At 35.9% G+C, this 24,379-nt stretch overlaps 1 protein-coding gene across 2 annotated transcripts in view; it reads left to right on the top strand.

Annotated features, from left to right (window-relative positions):
• Positions 1–24,379, top strand: part of LOC123526667 (uncharacterized) — a 59,034-nt gene that overhangs the window by 4,635 nt on the left and 30,020 nt on the right. For both annotated transcript variants that reach the window (XM_053523009.1, XM_053523010.1), the window contains exons 2-11: positions 1,088–1,182; positions 10,175–10,231; positions 11,201–11,284; positions 13,005–13,171; positions 15,207–15,352; positions 16,891–16,977; positions 19,416–19,512; positions 20,776–20,827; positions 21,928–22,223; positions 22,535–22,613. In XM_053523009.1, coding sequence (XP_053378984.1) covers positions 1,106–1,182; positions 10,175–10,231; positions 11,201–11,284; positions 13,005–13,171; positions 15,207–15,352; positions 16,891–16,977; positions 19,416–19,512; positions 20,776–20,827; positions 21,928–22,223; positions 22,535–22,613 — 1,142 coding nt within the window. In that variant the 5' untranslated portion in view covers positions 1,088–1,105. The remainder of the gene's footprint in view (positions 1–1,087; positions 1,183–10,174; positions 10,232–11,200; positions 11,285–13,004; positions 13,172–15,206; positions 15,353–16,890; positions 16,978–19,415; positions 19,513–20,775; positions 20,828–21,927; positions 22,224–22,534; positions 22,614–24,379) is intronic.

A 24,379-nucleotide genomic window follows, 5' to 3' on the forward strand; every position in this document is an offset into this window, starting at 1 on the left:
ACTTTTCTGGATTTCTTAAGTGCCGTGTTGTAAAGTATGCAAGGTCAGCCAGGTTACATGTAGTTTAGCATATATGAATATAGAGGCATACCCTATAGCTTGGTGCACCCAGAAACCATCCGAAATTGATTTACCTACAGAGAATTTATAATTTCACTTTAAATGGCGCTGATCCCAGATCGCTGGACCTTATCATTCGTCCACAGTTCTCGTTTTTCTAACACTTTGGTTTTGGGCCACCGCAACTACAGCGCGCTTATGAATACCGGCGTAGCAGTCGTAAGGAGATAGGTAGCAAGCTAACGGATACTGTTGGATAGATATTTGAATGCTTTACTGTTCTTCAATAAAAAAACTTTCAACGATTATCGGTCTTACTAATGTAAAATTTAAATCAGATATATTTCTTATTGATCACAATAAAAGGGTGGATAGCGATTTATTATAATATGTCACTATATTGCTGTTTACATATCTAAAACGACATTTTTCGATGCAAGTTCTTCTGTGAAATTTAAAAATTCATTTATTTGTAATTTTAGGTTTATTTAGATAATAATATACATGTAGGTTTTCAGTGTCTAAGATTTCAGAAGTCTTGGAAATAGTCAAAGACATAATTATGGTTGATCAAAATTTTGTCATAATTTTGCAAGAAAATTTTCATTTTCAGATATGTTATAGATCCACTATTTAGTAAATATTTCCCAGAAAATATAAATTTGAAATGACAGCTTTTTAATCCTGTGTATAAGACACCATTATACTGCCTGTAAAAACATGGTCTTTACATGCAAAAGTAAAAAGCATTGCCACAAAATTATTGAAAGTCATTTCAAAGTGGTGTGTAATGGACTATATAGATATGGAGAGCTATCCTACATACCCCTGCGATTGCTCTGGCATCCAGGTTTTTGTTCAGTTTTATTACTTAGACTTGTAAGCAGTTGTTCCTCATCATCCCACGTCATGACACAAGGGCCATAACTCTGGCACAAATTGTACATGAATTATGCTGAGTTTTTCATTTATAATTTTGCATCAGTTGCATTGCAATATTTCTATTTGAGGTGTGTTTATATTTCAGGACTGAGTCTCCATTGCTATGGAAGAGAATGTAAAGAAACCAGTAACTGTTCAACATGTTAATGAAGATGATGTACACGGCAAACACTTACAAAGGTACTCATTTATATCATTACCAGGAATGTCATTTATTAGAAGTTTTCTTATCAAGTTGAGAGTGTTATACCAATGACTATTTGATCGGAGGGAGAGAGGGGAAATATGGAGGGGGTGGGGAGGGGGTTGGAGGAAGGGAAACTGAAATTATAAAGCCCCTTCCCCCAAATCCCTTTTGAAAGAACAGCAGGTATTCTGTTGGTTGTTAGTAGATAATTTGGTTTGAGAATGCTTCGGCTTCATCTCACAATGCTCAAGCTTCAGAACAATGGTCAGTACATGACCCCTACTGTTCTGGGGTTCTGGGGGGTCAGTAGGTCAAAGGTCAAGGTCATAGTGATGTTGAATCTGAAAATGGTTTAGGCTCAATAACAAGACTGCTTTGACCTACATTCTTCGAACTTCATAGGGTGATTGGCAGTGGTCCATGTTATGACCTCTATTGTTTTTGGGGTCACCAGATCAAAGTTCAAGGTCACAGATACCTTGAGACTGAAAACGATTTCTCCTAAATATTTTTACTAAAGAATGCTATAAGATGGAATGCAGTGATTGCAGTCGTCAAACTTAATAGGATTATTGCCCTTGATTAGTAGATGAAGCCATTGTTTTGAGGTTCTGCATTACATTGTGGTGTGTATTCAAGTTGACACTTGCAAATTGTCATTTTTCCAATTAATCGTAATTAGAGAGTAAGTATTATTTAGAGAGTAAGCATCGAAACAATTTGGACCAGTTTAATTTCATTTTGAAGTTAGATCTGAGCAAATTTTGCATCTTCAGAACAAGCGCCCTGTAATAGGTTAAAGGCTCTGACCTTCAGACTTTCCAAAGTAACGTAAACACCCCCTCATTAGGGATTTGACTGCACTGGAACGTAAATGTGTAAACGTCTGAAATACGCAAGTCACACCAAAAGTTCTGCATGTACACATTAAACAAATTAAAGTGAGGCTATCGCCGAATGCTAGTCAGTTAGGCTTGTACATACAAAGAACCTGCATAATTATGTTCTGTGTTGATGCTTTTAACATTGGCACAGTTGTCCATATAAACAGTATGCATACTAAATATAGTAACAAGTCTTGAATATCAGTCATATGTAAAAAAATCTTAAAAGTTTTTTTTGTAGTCATACAGACATTATATATATATATACTGTGTATTAGGTATGTACTGAGTTTAAACCTAACATACCGTACTGTTTATAAACAAAACTAGGTTAATTTTATGGTTGCTTAGATATAAAGTAATTGCACATAATTTTGAAAAGTGAATTGAGCTCTAATACATCTTTAAATTAATTGCAAGGTGATGGCATTTACTTTGTAGATGGAAATAGCACCTCTCTGTTGGAGTCTGCAATTTATAAAATATCACCAGACATAAAATTATTGCACCTATCCTAGCCGTCCTCTCAGATTCTAAAGTATTTTTGTGAGATTTTCATTTAATTGTTAAAAATTTGATACCTGTATTCTCTAATTCTGACCAGAAAAAAATTGATCAGTAAAATATTATAAATACTTTAATAGCCGTTATTCTGTCTGAAAACTGTCTAGGAGTGTTGTTGATGCCAATAACACCCTATCAATGCGTGTTTGCAAGGCCATATACAAACATTTATTAAAATTAGCTCAAGTTTTGTTCTAGAAAAAATTTAAAAGTCTAGAAAACATTTTAAAGCTCAAGTTTTGATCAACATTATAAATGTCAAACAAAATTAGTACTAAATTAGTAATTACAGCCAAACCTGTACAGAAGCAGCAGTACCAGACAAAAAGATATATGAGCCGTGCCATGAGAAAACCAACATAGTGGGTTTGCGACCAGCATGGATCCAGACCAGCCTGCGCATCCGCGCAGTCTGGTCAGGATCCATGCTGTTCGCTTACAGTTTCTCCAATTCCAATAGGCTTTAAAAGCGAACAGCATGGAGCCTGACCAGACTGCGCGGATGCGCAGGCTGGTCTGGATCCATGCTGGTCGCAAACCCACTATGTTGGTTTTCTCATGGCACGGCTCATATCTTTATTCAGTTTTATAGTAGTTTCCAGGTATAGGTGTGAAAGGTATGGTGTGCTTAAAGTTAACTAAGGATTATATTATTTGTTATGAATAGAATCTGACGAAATGTCACCCGCCCGCTTAGCTCAATAGGGAGAGCGCAGATCTACAGATCTCGGGTTGCGAGTTCGATACCCGGACAGGGTGTATGTTCTCCGTGACAATTTGATAAAAGACATTGTGTCTGACATTATACATCCTTCACCTCTGATTCATGTGGGGAAGTTGGCAGTTACTTGCAGAGAAGACGTTTGTACTTGTATAGAAACCAGTTAGGCTAACTGCCCGCCATTTATGTAACTGAAATACTGTTAACTTGGAAAACAGTTTTCAACCCAAAACTAAAAAACTCAGCACGGGCATTGATTTAATACTTCCATGAACTTTTTGCAGGTAGGGCCTATAAAGAGAGGTAATAAAGAACAATAATAAACAATAACAACAACAATAATTAAACTGCCAATTGTTAATTGATATTCGGACCCTTGACAAATATTAGATATAACAGTTAAAAAAAGATTTAGCAAGAAATTAATGCATTATATTTAGAATAATATTTTCATAAAATAATATTTGGTAGTCATGTTATAAACAGTTAAGAAATAATTTATAGCAAAAGAGTGTTTTAACACTTATTTATGCACGATGGGCGGTTATATATCGGGTGTAATAATTTCACCTCAGGGCGCAGCCAGAGTCAAATTATTTGTACGACGTATTACCGCCCAAGTGTACAAATAGTGTTAAAATACGGTTTGGGTATAAATTATTTCGATTCTAATCTAAATAGTAGATAAAATATAGTAGCGCTCTTTCTTGGTCGCAACAAAAACATTGACGTCACCAATACATTTTCATATGTTGGTATTTACAGTTTTGTCCTATAGTGTAACTGATAGTGTTTCATAATTCTCTGAGCAGCAATTTTTTTTATGTTAATTGTCACCAAGCAAGGACATATTTCTAATGTATCTCCACAGCACATGCTTCTACATAACTTATATGAGCCGTGCCATGAGGAAACCAACATAGTGGCTTTGCGACCAGCATGGATCCAGACCAGCTTGCGCATCCGCGCAGTCTGGTCAGGATCCATGCTGTTCGCTAACAGTATCTCTAATTTCAATAGGCTTTGAAAGCGAACAGCATGGATCCTGACCAGACTGCGCAGATGCGCAGGCTGGTCTGGATCCATGCTGGTCGCAAAGCCACTATGTTGGTTTTCTCATGGCACGGCTCATTTAAGCAAGTTCAGTTCAAAGTCTTGGATATTTTGCCTTTATACATCAGTAGATTTCTTTGAAATAGGAATGCAATACATGTACATTGTAGTTTTATGTCACAGGAACATGTATTTCAGCTACAAATATTTTAGGTTTTCTTTATTCGTTATTTGTTCTACATGGAAATGAAACACAGTGCTATTTTTATAGACTGATTATAGAGCAAGGTGGTCACTATTAACAGGTGGCAGAAATTTGACTACAGATTTTCTTATCATCATCATCATCATCATCATCATATCCTGTGTTTATTTGTCGACTGCTGCGGGTGTCCCAGTAACTAGGGTAGGCAGCAGGTGGCTAGATTGTTTAACACCCAGTCTCCATGCTTCTCTGTCATGTGGGTCAAAGCTGTCAAGGTTGTAAGCCTTCAAGTCCCGCTTGACACATTCCAACCAGGTCTTTTTAGGTCTCCCACGTCCTTTGGAGTTTGGTATGGACATACTCAAGATTGAGTTGATGCATGAGGATGCACGAATTAATTAATTATATCCAGTCTTAATAGACTGGATATATAGACAGATTTAGTTTGTGAGAGTTCAGCAAAAATAAGTTTGTCAAATAAGATAATTCAAAAGCTTTCATCAAATATAAGTCTTGAAAGTTATATTGATAACTTTGTGTAACTGTAATGACTTAAATCATTTAATTGTCAAATTATTATGTCTCCCCCCCACTGGAGTTGGGGGAGAGGGGAGACATATTGTTTTTGCTCTGTCCATCCGTCCGTCTGCCACACACTCATTTCGGATCAATAACTGGAGAACCATTGACCTAGAACCTTCAAACTTCATAGGGTGGCAGGGTTTATGGAGATGACGACCCCTTAGGGTCTATTGTTTTTGGGGTCACTCCATCATTGGTCAAGGTCTCAGGGGCCTGAACATGGAAATCCATTAATGATCAATAACTTGAGAACCACTTGACCCAGAATGTTGAAAATTCATAGGATGATTGGACATACAGAGTAGATGACCCCTATTGATTTTTGGGTCATGCTTTTAAAGATCAAGGTCACAGGCCAGATCATGGAAATCCAATTCCAATCAGGAACTTGAGAACCATTTGACCTGGAACCTTCAAATTTTATAGGATGATATGACTTAAAGATTAGATCATTCCTATTGCTTTCACTACTTCAAAGGTCAAGGTCACAGGGGCCATCCGTCCGTCACACATCATTTTCGATCAATAACTTAAGAACCATTTGAACCAGAACCTTCAAACTTCATAGGGTGATAGGGCTTACAGAGAAGATGACCCCTATTAATTTTGGGGTTACTAGATCAAAAGTCAAGGTCACAGGGGCCTGAACATTAAAAACCATTTCTGATCAATAACTTGAGAACCACTGCACCCAGAATGTTGAAACTTCATAGGATTTTCGGACATGTAGAGTAGATAAGCCATATTGATTTTTTGGTCACTTGATTAAAGGTCAAGGTCACAAGGACCAAAACATGAAAAACGGTTTGCGATCAATAACTTGAGAACCCTTCAACTTTAATAGGATGATAGAACTTACAAAATAGATGACCCTTACTATTTTTGGGGTCACTTGAGCAAAGGTCAAGGTCACAGGGGCCTGAACATGGAAATTCTTTCCCATCAATAACTTGAGAACCACTTGACCCCAAATGTTGAAACTTCATAGGATTATTGGACATGCAGAGTAGATGACCACTATTTTTTGGGGGGTCACTCGATCAGAGGTCAAGGTCACAGGGGTTAGAACATGGAAAACTTTTTCCAATCCATAACTTGAGAACCACTAGGCCCAGAATGTTGAAACTTTGTGGGATGATTGGACATGTTGAGTAGATGATCCCTATCGCAGCCAACCATCAGTGACTCTTTGACTTTTGCTCCAGTCCCCTATTGACTTCTTGCCTATTACATCGGTGGAGACATGTGCTTTTCTAAAAAGCATCTTCTAGTTCAATCTGTTGTTTTACTCCAAAAATTACCTATCCAGCAAGTTTAATTTACCAGCTGTTGAGTTTGCAACACTGACACATAGACTGGTGTATGATCATGATGTTTCTTTATAACCTTATCTATTGTTCACCACCTTGGTTGTCTAATGGTAGAGCGCCCTTTTTTTTGAGTGCAAAAAGTTGTGGGTTTGCTCCCTTATAGCGTCATCCTAGAGATGTGAAAAATGGTACAAGTAGCTTCCTTGCTTGCTGCAGCATTGAGAGGATAGTACTAGGACTGCTTAGTCTGGTGTCAGTAAAATTTGACTGGGTAGGGTATCTTGCGTGATATTCCAGTGAGGCAGCACTACAAAGTTTGGTTACAATTGTGCTCAGTGCTACAAGCAGACATTATCGTTTGTATGTGTACAACCTAGGCAGAAGGGTCACAAAATTGTTAACAAAGACTGTCAACAAAAACAAAAAGTGAAAACTTTGTTGCTTCAGTAAAAATGTTCTTGTAATAGTTAAGAGTGTAAATTACAGGATCGATAATGCTTTTGATCAATTGTCAAACTTAGTAGTAAGATTGGTAATTAATCTTGTTATATATAATGCCAGTGTTCTCTAGATTTGAATGGTTTAGGCATGGTTAGGGCCCTTTAATTTAATAAATGCTATTTACAAGAAGTACTGTCCAAAAAATACGACTTTGGTATCATGTAATCGTGATATCAAAAGAACTGTTGTTCTCCCAGGGGTTGACTATAATTTTTTCCCCAATCACATTGTCAAGTATTAACAGTTTAAGCACCAATAAAACAAAGAGTTCACCATGGTTTTTCTAAAGGTCTGTTAAGATTTAGCAGTGTTATTAAATCTTTATATCAAATGCCTAATGTCTAGGTCTAATGCATTTAGAACATTATTGTACCACTTTAGATTGTTAGTAATTGAGTTTATACTATTGTTACTGAAAGTTTATGTTTGGATGATGTTTCAAGCAGTATTGACAATAACTTGTGAAAAATTGAGAACATTTAGCACTTTAAATAGTCTGGACAGACACTTTAAATAGTCTTGACAGACACTTTAAATAGTCTTGACAGACAAATCTGTTTGATGTGAATACATGCTAGGGATATGGTAATTTTAGTAAACAAGTTAATTTTCGCTGGGGTCTATTTACTTGATAGTTTTTCAGACAGAAAGACAGAAACAACATTTTTAGCTCACCTGAAGCAGCTATTAGTATAGGTTGATGGTCTGGTCATTATAAAACATCTCCTCTGAAATTGCTGATTAGAAGTACAGCAGACTTGGTCTGTAGCATCCTGGCAAGACTCTCCAGATTGTTCAAATTGGAGCACTTGGTCCCTTTTAGGGGCCGCTAGAGATGAAAATAGAAAACTTCTATGGGTGTTTTTTCCTTCATAATAGGGGCCGTTAATAGGCACCTTCCCCTCAGAAAATTTCTTTTAAATCATGCAGTTTTCCAAAAAAAATGTCTTTACATCAGGTTTTTTTATTCCTCTTTGCCCAAATACCGAGCTATTTTTTTCCCAAAATAACAGGCCTGGGCCCCTTCCCCTCCTGGTAAACCCCCCCAGCTAAAAAGAAAAAAAACCTTTCAACAACTTCTTATGAACTGCTTGATGGATTTCCATCAAACATTATGTAGAATCATTTAAAGGTCCTTCTTCAAATTTGTTCAAATGGAGGGACTTGACCTGTTTTATGTTTTTGTGTGCTAAACACAGGTATAATTATTCAAGATTCAATGTGTCATATGTATGAGTATTATTCAAAGTCAAATAGTAAAGGTCAGGTGAGCGAAATAGGGTCACTTTGGTCCTCTTGCTCTTTGTGAGATCTGTGTCTTAATAGTGTGATAGAACAGTTTGAATGGAATGGTAAGTTCAGACTCTTAATCTGTTTTTTATGTCTCTGTTATCGGTCTACGTAATATATTGATTTGTTTACATCTCAGTCACATGGCAGTAACATACGCTGGTAACTGAAAACTGTAGGATTGGAAATTTCTGCTATTCATCCAGTCAATTTTTGTTTTTATGTAATTACTTGAGTTTCATTATGAACTAGATTTGGATAAATGTATTTTGACATTCAAAATGGGAAAAACGCATTTGAAGCGCCAATGATAGGGTAAATATACATCTTCTTCTATTCTGAGGTTATGACATGACTTGATGTTTTCTTTCAAAATTTATTAAGATTTTTGTATGTTTGTATCCCCCCCCCCCCCCCCCACAAAATTGTAAGAGGGGTTTCAGGTTGTCTGTCTGAGCAAACAAACGAGTGATACCTAATAGGTGGTATGAGGTGTGGTCTAGGACAATAGAAATCTTCTGTATTCATTCTGTCACCACTGAAGTCTTTTGTCCCTTAAGTGGTCATTCTATTGTTTTCAAACAATGGGATGACCACCTAATACCAAATCGTATGGGCGTCCATAGACACAATCTTGTGTGCACCAACTCTCCTCATCCCCTTGACATAATTTGATAAAACCAGTAACAACAGTAGTTGTGCATGATACATGTTAGGTTCTGTCTGAAAAGTAAAAAAGATCGGAAAAATACATGATATTTGGCATCTTTGCTCACTATGGAATTACAACTTTCAGTGAACAAGGTTTTGATAGTTTATTCAAGGGTTAACATGGTATTGAAGGGATCTGTTTTATGTCTGGTGCATACATGCCTTCCATCATGGATTTTAATGTTATCCAGAAAATTTATTTCTCCATAATATGGCAACTTTTCATAACTTGTCAAATGCAACATCCAGGTCCTAGCTCATTGGTTAGGTCATCGTAAGAAGTAAATATTCCCCAGGCTACAAAGTATATAGGGGCTGTATTGGAGTCAGGCGTGTTTGTCTGTTGGTCCATCTATCTGTCAGTCCTTCCATCATATCTGTTACATATCATTTCAACTGCTGGGAAGGTATTCATAAAATTCGCATGACTTAAAATTCCCATTAAGACTATGACACAGTGTATAACCAGTGTCACTAGAATGATGCAAGATCAAAATCACACTTTTAGGACGAAAGTCTAATATCTGAACTTTGTGTGTGCTCAGTATCGGCTAAAGCATTCAGAAGATTTTCATAAAGCTAGCGTCAGTTGTTACCTCACTTGAAGACCACATGCATTTTAGTGCACATACCAGGTCACTTGCTTCAAGGTCAGAGTCACTTTTTGAAGTCAAAAAATCAAATGGCTTAACTCCAATCCTTTTTATGTAAACAGCTGGAAAGATTCTCACAAAACTTAATCAGTTGTTTATGTCATCAAGAAGACATGTAAAGCACACAATACCGTAAATACCCATGTATAATGCGCAGTTTTTTTTACCCCCTGGACCTTTTGCGCAGTCTGGTCAGGATCCATGCTGTTCGCTTTCAAAGCCTATTGCAATTAGAGACTGATAGCGAATAGCATGGATCCATGCTGGTCACAAAACCACTATGTTGGTTTGCTTGTGGCACAGCTCATATAGTGGTTTATAAATGTTAAGTTTAGTGGAGCAGTAACGACAATCAGGATTTTCCGTTCATTTACATATTCCTTGTATGAGGTTTTGGCAGTTGTAGCCAAAGGATGCTCAAAATGAAAATCACAGATGGAGAATGCGTAATTGCACGGAAATTGCCCTTGTGATTACGAGTCCATTACCTTTACATAATTTCACTTTTCAGTAATTGGAAATCCCCAGGACGAGTAGAAGATAAAAGAGAATCAAGCTCAACTTCAAGGTATGAATTTATCTGGCAAGTTAATGAAAGAATATTGAAAATCAGTTGCCCTAACACTTAATTTTTGTAGTGTAGTAAGTAAAAAAGATGAAAAAAATGTTGTTGGAACAATTACTGGCTGGGAACCAGTAGCCGGGCAAATTTTTTCTATAATTTTGCCTCCATTATTTTCTCAAATTGTTTTTGACTTAATGAAATCCATACTGCACAGACTTCAGCTCCTACCTAAGATCCGATATTGTAATCAGCATTACGAAGTGACGGTATGGGTTTCCTGGGGCCTCAAATGGGGTCATAAAAAGATGTTATTTTTCCTGAGTGGTAAACCAGTAGCTGGACAAATATTTTGGCGATGGTTTGCTGTTATTTTGATATTGAAATAAGTAAACTATTTTTACACATTGCTTTATCATGAATCTTTTCAACAGTGCACATGAAAGATAACTTGACTTTCAATAGCATCTAAAGTAAAGAGATGCTAACTCAAAAACTCAAATTTCATCTTACACAAATTCTTGATAAACAGATATGTAATGAAGTTAGTGCAAAAATTGACAGCCCTTCATTTTATTTAACTATTACTGTGCAGTAACATCTTATCAGCACAAAATCAAGATCTATGCAGTTTAATTATTTCTTTCCCACTTGATACCTCGACAAGTTAAAACTACTGCGCATGCACAATGCTATTTTCATGCCCTCTTGAGATAAAAAGTTTTTTTTGTAAACAAAGGTAAGATATCATCATAAAACCTATAACATTATACAGCCTTGTGAAACAGCGGGTTGTCGTTGACATGAAGAACAAACATCCAAATGATTCATATTATTACATGTGTCCGGAAACTGGTCCTGTCCGGAAACTGGTCCTGTCCGGATAATGGTTCCCAACAAGTACACGAATTTCTTTGTATTTTTACAACCAAATTATGGTCTCAGAATAGTGACATTCACTATGTATATTTTCAGTTTCTTCAGTGGGAGCAACTTCACAATGTCTTGTAGTGGAGTTGATACACAAGAGGAAAATGAGCCGTCGACCAGTGGTTGCAGGTATAATACTCTCTATTGACAATTACACTCTCTTAATATGTTGCAGGGGTCACCTACAGTATTTAGACTGTACATTCAATAACGGAGCACATAGATAGGTTTAATGTTGGGGGGCAGTCATGTAGTATTCCTACAGTAACAAGCTATGTGCAGTAGAAAAAAACCTTGTATTTCCTTTGTGTGATATATACCTCAAGGCAATGGTTTTAATTGATAAACTGTAAGTTATACTATGGAAATATTAATTTAAAAGTGTGCAGTTCCATTTTAATGCAACTTTATAAATACAGAATACAATTATAATTGGTAACTAGATAATCCATTTAATGGTTTGAACCTTACTGGTGCTATTTTATAGAGATTTTTCTGTATCAGTTTTTCTTTTGGACTAGTTGGAATTTATGTTAATGCCTTGAAAGTAGGTAGATTTGTCTGCAGTGTCAGAGAAAAAAGTGTGCAGATACAAAAGCTATTACACCATAGTTATTATTATTATGCCAACCTTTGAAAAAAAGTTTAGTTATGCTAACCTTTGAAGAAAACCTTGAAACTAAAAATAGAGGGCTTTTCTTTCTTTTAGAGCAGAGACCATTTGTAGGCATCACACCAGAAAATTTCTCCCAAACATGCAGTTTTCCCCTTATATCAGGATTATTATTCCACTTTCCCAGAATGTTAGGCACAGACCCCTTCCCCACTTAGTGATTAAAATGAAATATCAAAATCGGTTTAAGTTTCCTTTAAATTGCTTACTATATTTATAGAGATTTGTGTTTTCTTATCCTGACTTAATTTTCTCCTGAAAATTGTTTGTCTGAAATTCCGTGCATGTTAACATGATTCCAGTATTTCTTGATTAAAAAAGAAGACATATATGTTGTAACCATGGATACTATGTATTACTTACACTTAATGATTCAGTTGTGATTTGCTCTTTTTAATAGGAAATATTGTTGTGGCTCATGGTTTCTTTAGTGGGGAGCATGGGTGGGGGCATGAGTAATTCATAGTAGGGGACCATAATTATTACCTACTAATATTGCCTGGTTAAGTTTTATGTTTAGGTCAGCTTTTCTAAACTATCATAGCTGTTGCTTTAATCCACTAAATTCCTTGCAGGCTGATCATGGCCTGCACTGTTCAGTCTATTCAATCAGTAAATCAGTGCACACCCCTTTGAATAATAAACGATATTGTCCAAATTGAATGATGGACCTGTCCATTTTAGAAATTTAGCAGGCTAAAGGTTAATGAAACCATGCTCAGCTGCTTTATTTCCCTAAAAAGATAAGCAACTTGAAGCCCTGCTCCGCATCTATTCAAATTCTATTGTGTGTATGCAACCCATGATTACAATAGGTAACAGTTAACAGCCACACGCCACACTTTAGCATGCAAAACCACAGGTATTTTATATAGAATTTTGTATAAAATAGACTCTATTTTGACAGGCATCACTGTTCATAGTCAGGATTTTCATGCTTTTTCAGTGACAGTTTAAGGTTAAAAGGTAGGACTGGAGCAGGTCTTTAAAATTACATTGCAAAGCAGATAAAACGCACCAACCAGGTCAACGTACCGCCGTTACATGACTGAAATACTGTTGAAAAACGGCGTTAAACCCAAAACAAACAAAAAACCAGGTCAACTTAATAGGTGTTGCAGGCTTGCGTGCAGCCTTACGTGAACATTTGCATACACAGTTCTTGTATTATTTCAGTTCTTTCCTGGCTCACACAGAAAAGGAGCGCAGTAAGGCAAGGAAGAAGGAGAGAGTGAAGGAATATTTGAAGGAATTGAAGTCTATTGTTCAGGCAAAAGGTGAAGGTCGTGGTGGAACGTTGTCAACCCTGCAACATGTGCTCTCTAGCATGCGCAAGATTAAAGGTATAAATAGCATTCTTATATCTAGAGGAACGAAAATTTAACAGTAGCCTTTTTGAGATGATCATAATTGTACTTCAGCAATGTGATAAACACATCCTAGGAAATACGTTGGTATATGCTAACTATGAAGAAAAAAACAAGGTTAATTCCATTTGGAGAATGGGCCCACACATGCAGCACTCAAATTAAAAATAAGTGAAACAAAGTATATACATGTGCACCCAGACTTTTGTTTTCTGAATGCTTAGGGATTTTTTGTCAAGCCCGCTTGCAGAAGCGGACATAATTGTCCAAATGGCTGTTTGGTGTATGTATATGCATCCGTGCATCCATCCGGATTTGTTTGTCCGGACCATAGCTTTGACATGCATGGAGCAATCTTGTTTCTATTTTGCATGAATGTTAACCGCAGTGAGATGGGGTGTCATGCACAAACCCTTGGGTCCTATCTTAAAAGTCAAGGTCACAGATGAATGTCAAAGATCATGTCAGATATTGTCCGGCCCATAACTTTGACTTGCATTGAGGAATCTGGTTTATATTTGTGATGAATGTTAACTTTAGTGAGACGGAGTGTCATGCGCAAACCCAGGCTCCTATCTTAAAGGTCAAGGTCACAGTTGGAGGTTAAAGGTCATGTCAGATCTTGTCCGGCCCATAATTTTGACATGCATTTAGGAATCTTGTTTATATGTGGCATGATTGTTAACCTCAGTAAGATGGAGTGTCATGCGCAAATCCCAGGTTCCTATCTCAAAGGTCAAGGTCACAGTTGGAGGTCAAGGGTAATGTCAGATTTTGTCCGGCCCATAACTTTGACATGCATTGAGGAATCTTGTTTATATTTGGCATGAATGTTAAACTCAATGAGATGGACTCTATCTCAAAGGTCAAGGTCACAGTTAGGGGTCAAAGAGTGGGCTCGACATGTTGCCCGTGGGCATCTAGTTTTATTGTTACTTTTACAATGGCATAGAATTAACTGACAGCTGCAGAGTATATTCAGAATTTTTTTGTATGTATATATAGCATCCTTACATTACAGCATTGCTTATAACAACTAGAACAATAATCTTCTATAAACATCTCTCAAAATACTTCCTTGTAGGAGGAGATGTTTTCTGTGACAAGAAATATGTTACTAGATATTCGATGAGAAATTTAGTTGTAATTTCAAAATAGCAGATTGGTCAGGTATCAGCCATTTTAAGTCTGAAATACTGTTGATACCATGACATCATTAACATTTAGCCTCCTAAATTTCTAAAATGAACTGGTCCATCATTCAATTCCTGCAATACCATTTATCATTCGAAGGGGTGTTCACTAAAAAATTACAGATTGAATAGCAAACAGTGCAGACCATGATCAATCTGCACTGGTCCCTGGTCGGTTGCCACCAGCAGGCTAAAGGTTAATATTCAAAGGGACAAATTTCTGTGCGTCATTCGGTGAATTAAAATCCCAGTGAACTAATAAAATTACCATAATTTTATGCTTTATCTTAAATCTGCACATTTCCTCACAAAGTAGCTGTTTTAGTCCATCACATGAAATTTCATACATGGTTCTGGCCATAGGAGTTATTTTGTTGGTGCATGCAATCATCATTGTTACATTTTATACACTGATTTGACGATCAGTTGGAACCTTGATCGGTTGTTTAATTTTATTTCAGACTGTAGCAACCTTGTAATCCAGAAAAAGTAGTCCACCATAATAGCATTAGAACAATTGATTGAATTTAACTGAGTAGAATATAATGAGTAGAACAGTGACTCAATAAGGAGAGTACATGACAATCCTGGGCTTACAAGTTTGATCTTCAGGTGAATTGGTTTGATAGAAGAAAATGTATTTGAAATAATTTGACATCCACCTCTTTTTTAGTAGGGAAAACAGAATCACAGAAAATGACAGTTAAGGTTTCCAAACTGCTTTTAAGTGACTGTAGCATTGATGAGACAATAAAACGTCATGAAAAGAAAGATTAAAACTATATCTGTGTAAAAATATGTGACAATTTCTCTTCCAGATGCAAAAGAAGGGAGTCGAACAAAAAAGAAAGCGATGCCAAATCTTGAAGGGGATCAGTATATGGGACCACCGGCTGATCTCTCACATACAGTATATGAGTCTGACTCTCACGAAAGTTTGACATGCGAGTCACTCAAGTCAAGTGTAAGTTCATTTTTCTTATTCAGTCATTGAGCTTAAGAAATGAGGTGGCTGGGTGTTTAAGGTCACTGACTGAATCATTTGCCTCTTGAAATCTCACTGGGTGTAAAATTCTTCATGTGAAGAAGCCATCCAGCTATCTTGCGAAAGGTCGGCGGTTCTAACCACGTACCCACCAGTGCGTGGAATAATGTCTATAGGGACACCTTGGGTCTTCCTCCACAATCAAAAGCTAGAAAAGTTGTTATATGACCTGTAATTGTGTCATGTGACTATGGTATCATGAAATAACCTCATTTTTAATGTAAAATAAAAATTAAGCTTACATACAAAAGGTTAAACAAAATTTTCAAAAGTTGAACAAGGGACATAATTTTGTTAAAATGAAAGCCAAAGATATGAAACATTCCACTTGGGGTCATCTCTTGATGCCAAAGGTGTGGAAAGACAGAAAACATTTGGTTCCACAATTCATGACAAACATGCCAGGTGTTTTTTTCGGCCATTTTTATAGCCGTTATTGGGCTATATTCCCAATGCTAAAAAGTATGTTTTTTCCCAAAATCAGGGCAAAAATTCCCAGTCTACATTCTGAAAAAAATTTCATCAAAATTGCACAAACATTGACCAAATTATGAACAATTTTGTATTGGCAGTATGTTAAAGAGGTTGTACAATGTGAAACAAGTGTATGACAAAGTGCTTAAACACATTCTTACTATATACTATGGGACTAAATATTTCCCAATTCAGAACATTTATGCGTCAAAATTCCCAATTTTTGGGGTATAGGTTATGTTCCCAAAACAGCAAGAAAAAACCCTGCATGCTTACATGCAAAACTGTCACAAGATTTCTATGTTCAACCAAAGAATAATCTTGACAAAATAAAAGCAAGATATTAATTATGAAAATTTTAAGCTTTTGTATTAAGCTTTTGTATTAGGTTGATTGGCTTCAAATAGTTGAGTGCCCTTTCATCAGACAGCTCTTGTTATGATCATGCAGTTGCGATAGTAATATGAATGGCCCTAAGACATGAATTGAACAGCTTTAGATTTACATGTGGATGCATTGATACCAGAAACAGTAAAAATGTTGATTGCGTAAAGTCTATATTGTCTGAAAATCTCATCCTTGACATTCAGTTGAAAGGAAGGATTGTTTCACATATTTACAACCGTCTCATACGTTTGTGAGAAATGTTACAAGCTGTATCAGTCTAGAAAATAATGTAAAGCCAGCCAGCATGTTTAAATACTTTACAGTTATATTAAAGATGTAATCAGGCATGCTTACAGCGGAATTTCGCACTTGTCAATTACTATCCATTGTAATTACATTGTTCTTAGTGCTGTTGACAGTTGAAATCTTTAATCAATAGATGACATTGCAGTTACCTAACATGAAAGGTTTAAATATGATATGAAAGCTGGTATTGATTCTGTAGAAAATCTTAATATTAATTAGATAGTTAAATACATATATTAAATTACATATATTTAATTACATATAATAATGCTAACATGTTGTTATTACAGGATGAGCTACGCATCATCATATCTTCAAGTGATCATATAGTCAGGGCTGTGTCGGCCAATATGAAATATGTGCTTGGCTATCCCAAGGTAGGATTATGATGTTCCTGATCCTTTCAGTTGAACTTATGATGTTTTTAAAATGGACTTGAAAGGCCTGAGTGCAACAATATATAACATTTCTGCATCATTTAATCTCAGTTTTAAATTCTCACAAGAAAGGAATTTTAAAGAAAAATAGAAAAAAGTGTTTAAATGGGTAATGATTTAAGCCTCTTTCTGCTCTGTAAAAAAATTGAGCTGGGTAATATTTTACATAGGTCTTTTTGATAAGGAATGGGAATGAACTTTCAAGGGCCTTTCATCATATGTTTGTGTGAACCATGTTTAAGTTCTTGTGAACCATGGGCGAGATGTTATTGTAGATAGATGGCCTGGCATCCATCAGTTTACATACATCTGAAACTAATGATCAGAATTGCAACACATCTGGCAACTCTTGTTTGTAGTATATTTTGTCTGTAGAGTAAAACTATAGACATTGTACTTTCTAGTGTTTGAAGTTAACAAAGGTAGAAATAAAGCACTGCCTTGTCATGTTTTCACACAGAAAAAGTAATGAAAACAAAGTTTTTATCCCAAGGAAACATCATCAAGAAGAAAAAAACACAAATGCAGGTTTTGTTATATTCTTATGGTTCTTTAAACTTAGTAAAATCCAGAGTTTTGTTTATCACAATTGAATATGTTGGAAGTTAAGCCAATTATTGTTTTTAGCTCATCTGATATTTTGAAGAAAAAAAAGGAGCTATTGTCATCACTTGATCAGCGTTGGCATTGGTGTTGGCATTGCCTGGTTAAGTTTTATGTTTAGGTCAGCTTTTCTCCTGAACTATCAATGCTATTGCTTTAAAACTTGCAACACTTGTTCACCATGAATAGTTGACTCTGTACAGCAAGAAACATGACTCCATCCTGCTTTATGGTCCCTTTGGACTTAGAAAATATCAGATTTCTTGGTTAAGTTTTGAGTTTATATCAACTTTTCTCCTTAACGATCAAAGCTATTGCTTTAAAACTTGGAGCAGTTATTCGCCATTAAAAGCTGACTCTGGACAGCAAGTACGGTAACTCTGCATTGCTTTTTGCATGAATTATGGCCCCTTTTGGACTTAGAAAATATCATAAAAACAACGGGTGGGACAATATTTCTGTTATATAGAGACAAAAACCTCCAGTGAGCGTCTTCACCCCCAAGGCTGTGCTCTTGTTTAAGATGCACATTATAGTAATGTTCTCTTTGGTTTTGAGAGCAATGACTTCAGTTCCACTATTTTTGAGCTTTTTTGCCACCACCGGCAAAACTTATATTGGTATATGATGGTGGTGGAAGTCAATTTTATTGTACCCCCCGACAACAAAGTTGTAAGGGGGGGTATACTGGTTTCAGGTTGTCTGTCTGTCTGTCCGTCTGGCCGTCTGTCCGTAGACGCAATCTTGTGCGCACCATCTCTCCTTATCCCCTTGACAAAATTTAATGAAACTTCACACAAGTGATCAGTACCAACAGTAGTTGTGCATGGGGCATGTAAGGTTCTTTTAGAAAAAAAATTTGCAGAGTTATGGGACTTTGTTTTTTTGTTACTATACTATATACATAGACACAATCTTGTGCGCACCATCTCTCCTCATCCCCTTGACACAATTTAATGAAACTTCACACAAGTGATCAGTACCAACAGTAGTTGTGCTTGGGGCATGTTAGGTTCTTTTAGAAAAAAAATTTGCAGAGTTATGGGACTTTGTTTTTTTGTTACTATACTATATACATAGACACAATCTTGTGCGCACCATCTCTCCTCATCCCCTTGACACAATTTAATGAAACTTCACACAAGTGATCAGTAACAACAGTAGTTGTGCATGGGGCATGTTAGGTTCTTTCAGAAAAAAAATTTGCAGAGTTATGGGACTTTGTTTTTTTGCTACTATACTATATACATAGACACAATCTTGTGCGCACCATCTCTCCTCATCCCCTTGACACAATTTAATGAAACTTCACACAAGTGATCAGTAACAACAGTAGTTGTGCATGGGGCATGTTAGGTTCTTTCAGCGACAAAAAATTGCAGAGTTATGGGACTTTGTTTCTTGTTAACATACTATGTACATACAGTCTGCATATGCAATCTTGTGCGTGCCTAATCTACCAAACCCTTACACACAATTTAATGAAACTTCACACAAGTGATCAGTACCAACCCTAGTTGTGCATGGTGCATGTTACATTCTTTTAGATAAATATTCTGCATAGTTATGGGACTTTGTTTTTTGTTACTATACTGTATATAGTATATAGTCTATATACATACAGTCCACATAATTATGCAATCTTGTGTGCGTCAAATTGCAATGTACTGTGTCAGTGCATGCGGGGGGTACATTCATCACCTTTAGTGATAGCTCTAGTTATCAACAAAATAAATATAAGAGCACCTTTCAAATATTCACCATTTCATTTTTAGGAGAGCTGGATTGGGAGATCGTTTGATGACTATGTTCACAAAAAAGATCTCATCACTTTCATTAGCTTTCATCGGACACCAGAAGATGACAAAGAAGGTATTTTATTACTTAGAATGACCTTGGTGTTTCTTTACCAAAAAATTACAACTGCAGTTAAAAATTATTTATGGGTAATAAAGATTTATTTAGATTTGGTGTATTCATGAAATGAAATGAAATATGAAGGATGCATTATTGTGAGTCTTGACTTGCAGTTGGGTGTTATAGTTTGTATAAACTGGGGAACACAACCATTTTACACACCAGTGCTCTGAATAAGAATTTTATTTCACAAATTTGGAGTTTCTGTTCATACAGTTGGTTTACCCATTTCAGACAATAAACATGTTTGTCAATCAGGTAAATAATGTACATGACATTGTTGCCTAAAACTATGAGTAGCCAGCCTCATTTTTTACGGTTTTCCTTGACGCATATTTTTGTGCGTTTTAGCACACCATATTCCCAAATGACCCCCAAAATATTCTGAATGTGTCATTGATGACACAAATGAACTGACAAAATTTTCAGTCAATTTTTGTGCAGATTCTAGTTTCTCTAAGTAAGCATTAGTTTATGCGTCAGTACGAATTAATAATATAGGATGCGACCAATGTTTACTTATCAGGTAAACTCTGGGGTCTGTATACATTGTAAACCAGTCTATACTATGTACTGAAGTAGACTGAGTCTCGAGTTTAACAATCTGATACACCTCACAATGACTTGATAAGGTAAAACGTTTAACAAAATGGCTCAAACGTATGTTTTCTGTTGTCTGCTATGTGTTCAAAGAAAGGGCTGCATGGTCTTTTGTAGCCACATGGTTCCTGCTAGAAGTACTCTAGCCCATTAATAAACATGGCTTGCTATTTATTGAAATTATTAAACCGCAAAATCTAGTCCCCGCTGTGTCAGTCCACTTAAGATTATGTTATTTTTACATTTTTGCTCTTTCCTCCTTTCTAAACAATTAAAAAGATGAAAATGACCCCCAATGCCAAACACGAAGGGGTCATGATGGCCCTGTATCAATTTTTTTTAGGGAAACCCCTACTTTTTACATTGGCTTGTGTGTAAAACTGTAATAGGTTTTCTCAGTGACAGTTCATACTTAAAACATGTAACTCAAGATGATATTTGTATTCAATGTAATTAGGTAAGACATTCATGTTTTACTGACAAGGAAGAAAGGCTTTACTTTAATTAAGGAGATAGACTTATGGAAGGAAAAAATGTTTGTTGATTTGTAGGAGTGGCTATTTTCTGAACTTTGTTTATTGGGTATGTGAATTTGATCTTTGTTGTATGTAATTTCAGCCTCTGACACAGAAGTTTCTGGAGAATCAAAGATCTTTTACTTTAGACTGAGGTATGTGGCGCTTTTATAAGAAAAATTTGTTCTGTAACTAAGTTAGATGGCAGTCAAGGATTATTTTAAAATTGTTATCACTATTGGCAACCACTTTTGGTGTTATCAGTTTTTTTGTGGATTTTGAAGTTGCGCCAATATTAAACAATAAACTTGTTTGGTAGCAATCAGGTCATTGTACACCTTACCCCAAATTACTAGTAGCCATACATCGGAATTCATGGTTTTCATGGGATTTGAGGTTGTGCCAGTCCATGAAAGCAAATCATATTCCAATATACATCTTTAAATCCACAAAGTTCTACCACCACAAAATAGCAGTACTGGCCTTTAGTGCAACACAATTAATTGTTTTATAGCAAATCTTTTTCGATTTGTCATGTAAAATACACCAAGAGTATAAAAACTTGAGGTCCCTGCCAGGGCTCGAACTCAAGACCTTGTAATCCATAAGCATACAGTTTAACCCCCATCACTAAAGGCTAAAACCCAGTAGTAGCGCTGTTGGCAGGTTTATAAATTTACTTTCTCTACAAATGTAACTTCAGCTACTGAACTCGGAAAACATAATTGAGCCGTGCCATGAGAAAACCAGCATAGTGGCTTTGCGACCATCCGCGCAGTCTTGTCAGGATCCATGCTGTTTGCTAACGGTTTCTCTAATTGCAGTAGTCTTTGAAAGCAAACAGCATGGATCCTGACCAGACTGCGCGGGTGCGCAGGCTGGTCTGGATCCATGCTGGTCGCAAACGCACTATGTTGGTTTTCTCATGGCGCGGCTCATATTGAAGCATGAGATATTTGACTTTAAGTTTTCACTTTTGTAAATAGATAGGTAGGTTGGGCTTTCAGGCCTGTTAGTTTGAGGTCATGATGAAATGTATACTTTTGAACATTTAGTGTTTAGTTAAAACTCCCTAAGGTTAACGTCTTTATACACATTCGAGAAAAGATTTGTTTCTGAAGATCTAAAGGAGACAATTATCATTGTCCTCCTCCCATAAAAGCTACATTTCAAGCTGGTCAGTGTAATAGAATCAGATTTTTTTTCTTGAGAAAGTTGATTGATTAAGACACATATTTGTGTTTCAAATTTTCAGAAAATTCAAAAGCCTCGGGTCTTCAGGGTTCAGCTTACGAAAGCAGGATTATTACACTCCATTCCAATGTACATTTTCGAGAAAGAAAATGACAAGTAGCGAAGTTGCAAGAATGGGTACATATCCTAGCTGGTTAGAGTCGACCTCGACGTCCGTAAATTCACAGTCACCAGATGCTATCCAGATGACATCGGAGTCGTCGTCCAACGGTTCTCTTGGGGAGAAGACAAAAGACGTGGGAGAGAAGAAGTTGTACACAATAATGTATTGTGTACCGTTAATGTCACCGTATTCAGGTACAGACTGTTAAGAAATAGTAGAATGTTATACACTTTTTTAAATTTGAACTTATATACGACTTAAATTTAAAGGTAGAGAATGTACATATTAGTATATCAGGAGGTTAAGTGAATATTACAAGTTCTCTTTCAATGTAAAGCATGAAGAGGTACTTACCTATTGCCTTTTATATAACAAAACAAATAGAAAATGTCACAGATTTGAATGGTGTTTTCAGTTTCAATTTATTTCAGGTTGATGTAGTAACTTTCAAAGTCTTTCAAACTTACAGTAGATTCACACGCATATTAAATGTATACTTTTTCAGAAAGTGGCCTTTTACCAGATGTGAAGTCATTCGAAACAAGACAGACGTTGTTTTGTAGTTTCTGTCATATCCAACCAAAGTAAGAATCTATTACCTTACTCAAGGAAGTCATTTGAAATTAATTCAAAATTAAATTTGGAGATATTTCTCGATATGTTGTCAGATTTCAGGAAGTTTAGAGAGACTTCTTATGCATACATGAAACTAAGTAATACAGTGAGTTCATATCAAGGCTGTATTTTGTTGCAAAATCACTTTGTGGAGACATTGATGAAAACATTAGGTTTTTTTTTTAAAACATAGATTTAGATGTTAAATGACAATCAAACTGACCCTGGGCTACCTGTTCAGATGTTGCAATTGTGCCTGTAATTATTAGAATGATATATGACAGCAGTATATCTGAAACCATTTTTAACCTCCAACAAAGGCATGACCAAAGCGATAAAAGGTAGTCACACTTCAGCAGCTGAGGGCATGTAGCACTAAAACTGGGGTTTGTTGTTGAAAAAATTGTAATTTCACTAAAAAAGCAGGTTTGATTAAAAGCTGTATCTTCTGATTTTTACCCTTACCATGCTGGACACGATTGATTCTGTCTTTGCGACCAGTGTGGATCATGATCAGCCTGCACATCAATGCAGTCTGATCATGATCTACACTGTTCGCCATTCAGTCAGTATCTTTTTGGTATGTAGACCTTTAAATAGTTAATGGTACTGTCCAAATTGAAGGAAGGACGAGTTCATTGTAGAAATTTAGCAGGGTAAGGGTTAATATTGTATTTCCTCATTATCTATCAGGTAGTCATTGAACCACTGTTACGACTCGTGAAATACCATGCAAATTGTGAAGTAAATAGATTATTGTCATGAAAGTCGGAGAAAATTATTAGTTGAAATATCCATTCACAAAAGCAATTATTTCTGACATGAAACTATTCTGTTCTCCAGGAAGTTATTTATTGGCTTAATTTTCTTTGGAAAAAATAGGAGTGTAATATTAATTTGATTATAAAACAACATTTAATGGTTTATTATGAATTGACAGGTACTTGGTATTGCATAAGCTTTCAAGTTGATTCAGTATAGTTTGATACTTGATACTTTAATAAAAGTTATCAAACATTTTAGTGGGAGTGGAGTCAGAGTTTGAAATTATTATGGAATGTTTTGATATTTAGATATATCCGAAAATAGTAATGGGCAAGGGGTTAAATTACAAAACACATTTCGATGTGTGATTTTATATTGTTTGAACTTTATATTGACTATCTAATAATATCTAGACACGAAACTATTTAGGTTGTTTTTTTTTCTTCTTTAGTGCTAAAAGATCAAAATGCTTAAAAATGGTTCAGTTGAAAATTACAGTCTTGAACTATAGCCATAGGGGGAAAAAACTTACCTGTTTAAAGTGGCATGGATATATATTATAGGGACTGACTTTTGATAGAGCTTGGATCATTGAATATATGTTATTTCAGTAATCGGATATCGTAGCCACTGGTTCTACAAAAAACAGGGTCCATATTCCTCAGTGTTTTATGTCTGAAACTGAAAACTTTGAAATGCTTTGCAAAGTTTCATTTGTATAAATGCATTAAAAAGGCAGTTAACCCTTTACCACACAGAACAGAAGCCAAAGTAACCTCTTTTACATAACACTGATAAGTGATAATCAATAATCTATAATCGGTATATGGCTGATAAAGGTGACTGTCTTATCTGAACAGAGGTGTTGGCATTATTTTGTGATTACAAACACTTATGTTAAAAATGTCATTATTTTAATATTTTCTGTAAGTTTGACATTATTTTTGTCAATATAAAGTTTATAGCAATT

Source organism: Mercenaria mercenaria, chromosome 14 (assembly GCF_021730395.1).
Source record: "Mercenaria mercenaria strain notata chromosome 14, MADL_Memer_1, whole genome shotgun sequence".
In the NCBI taxonomy this organism is placed as follows: domain Eukaryota; kingdom Metazoa; phylum Mollusca; class Bivalvia; order Venerida; family Veneridae; genus Mercenaria; species Mercenaria mercenaria.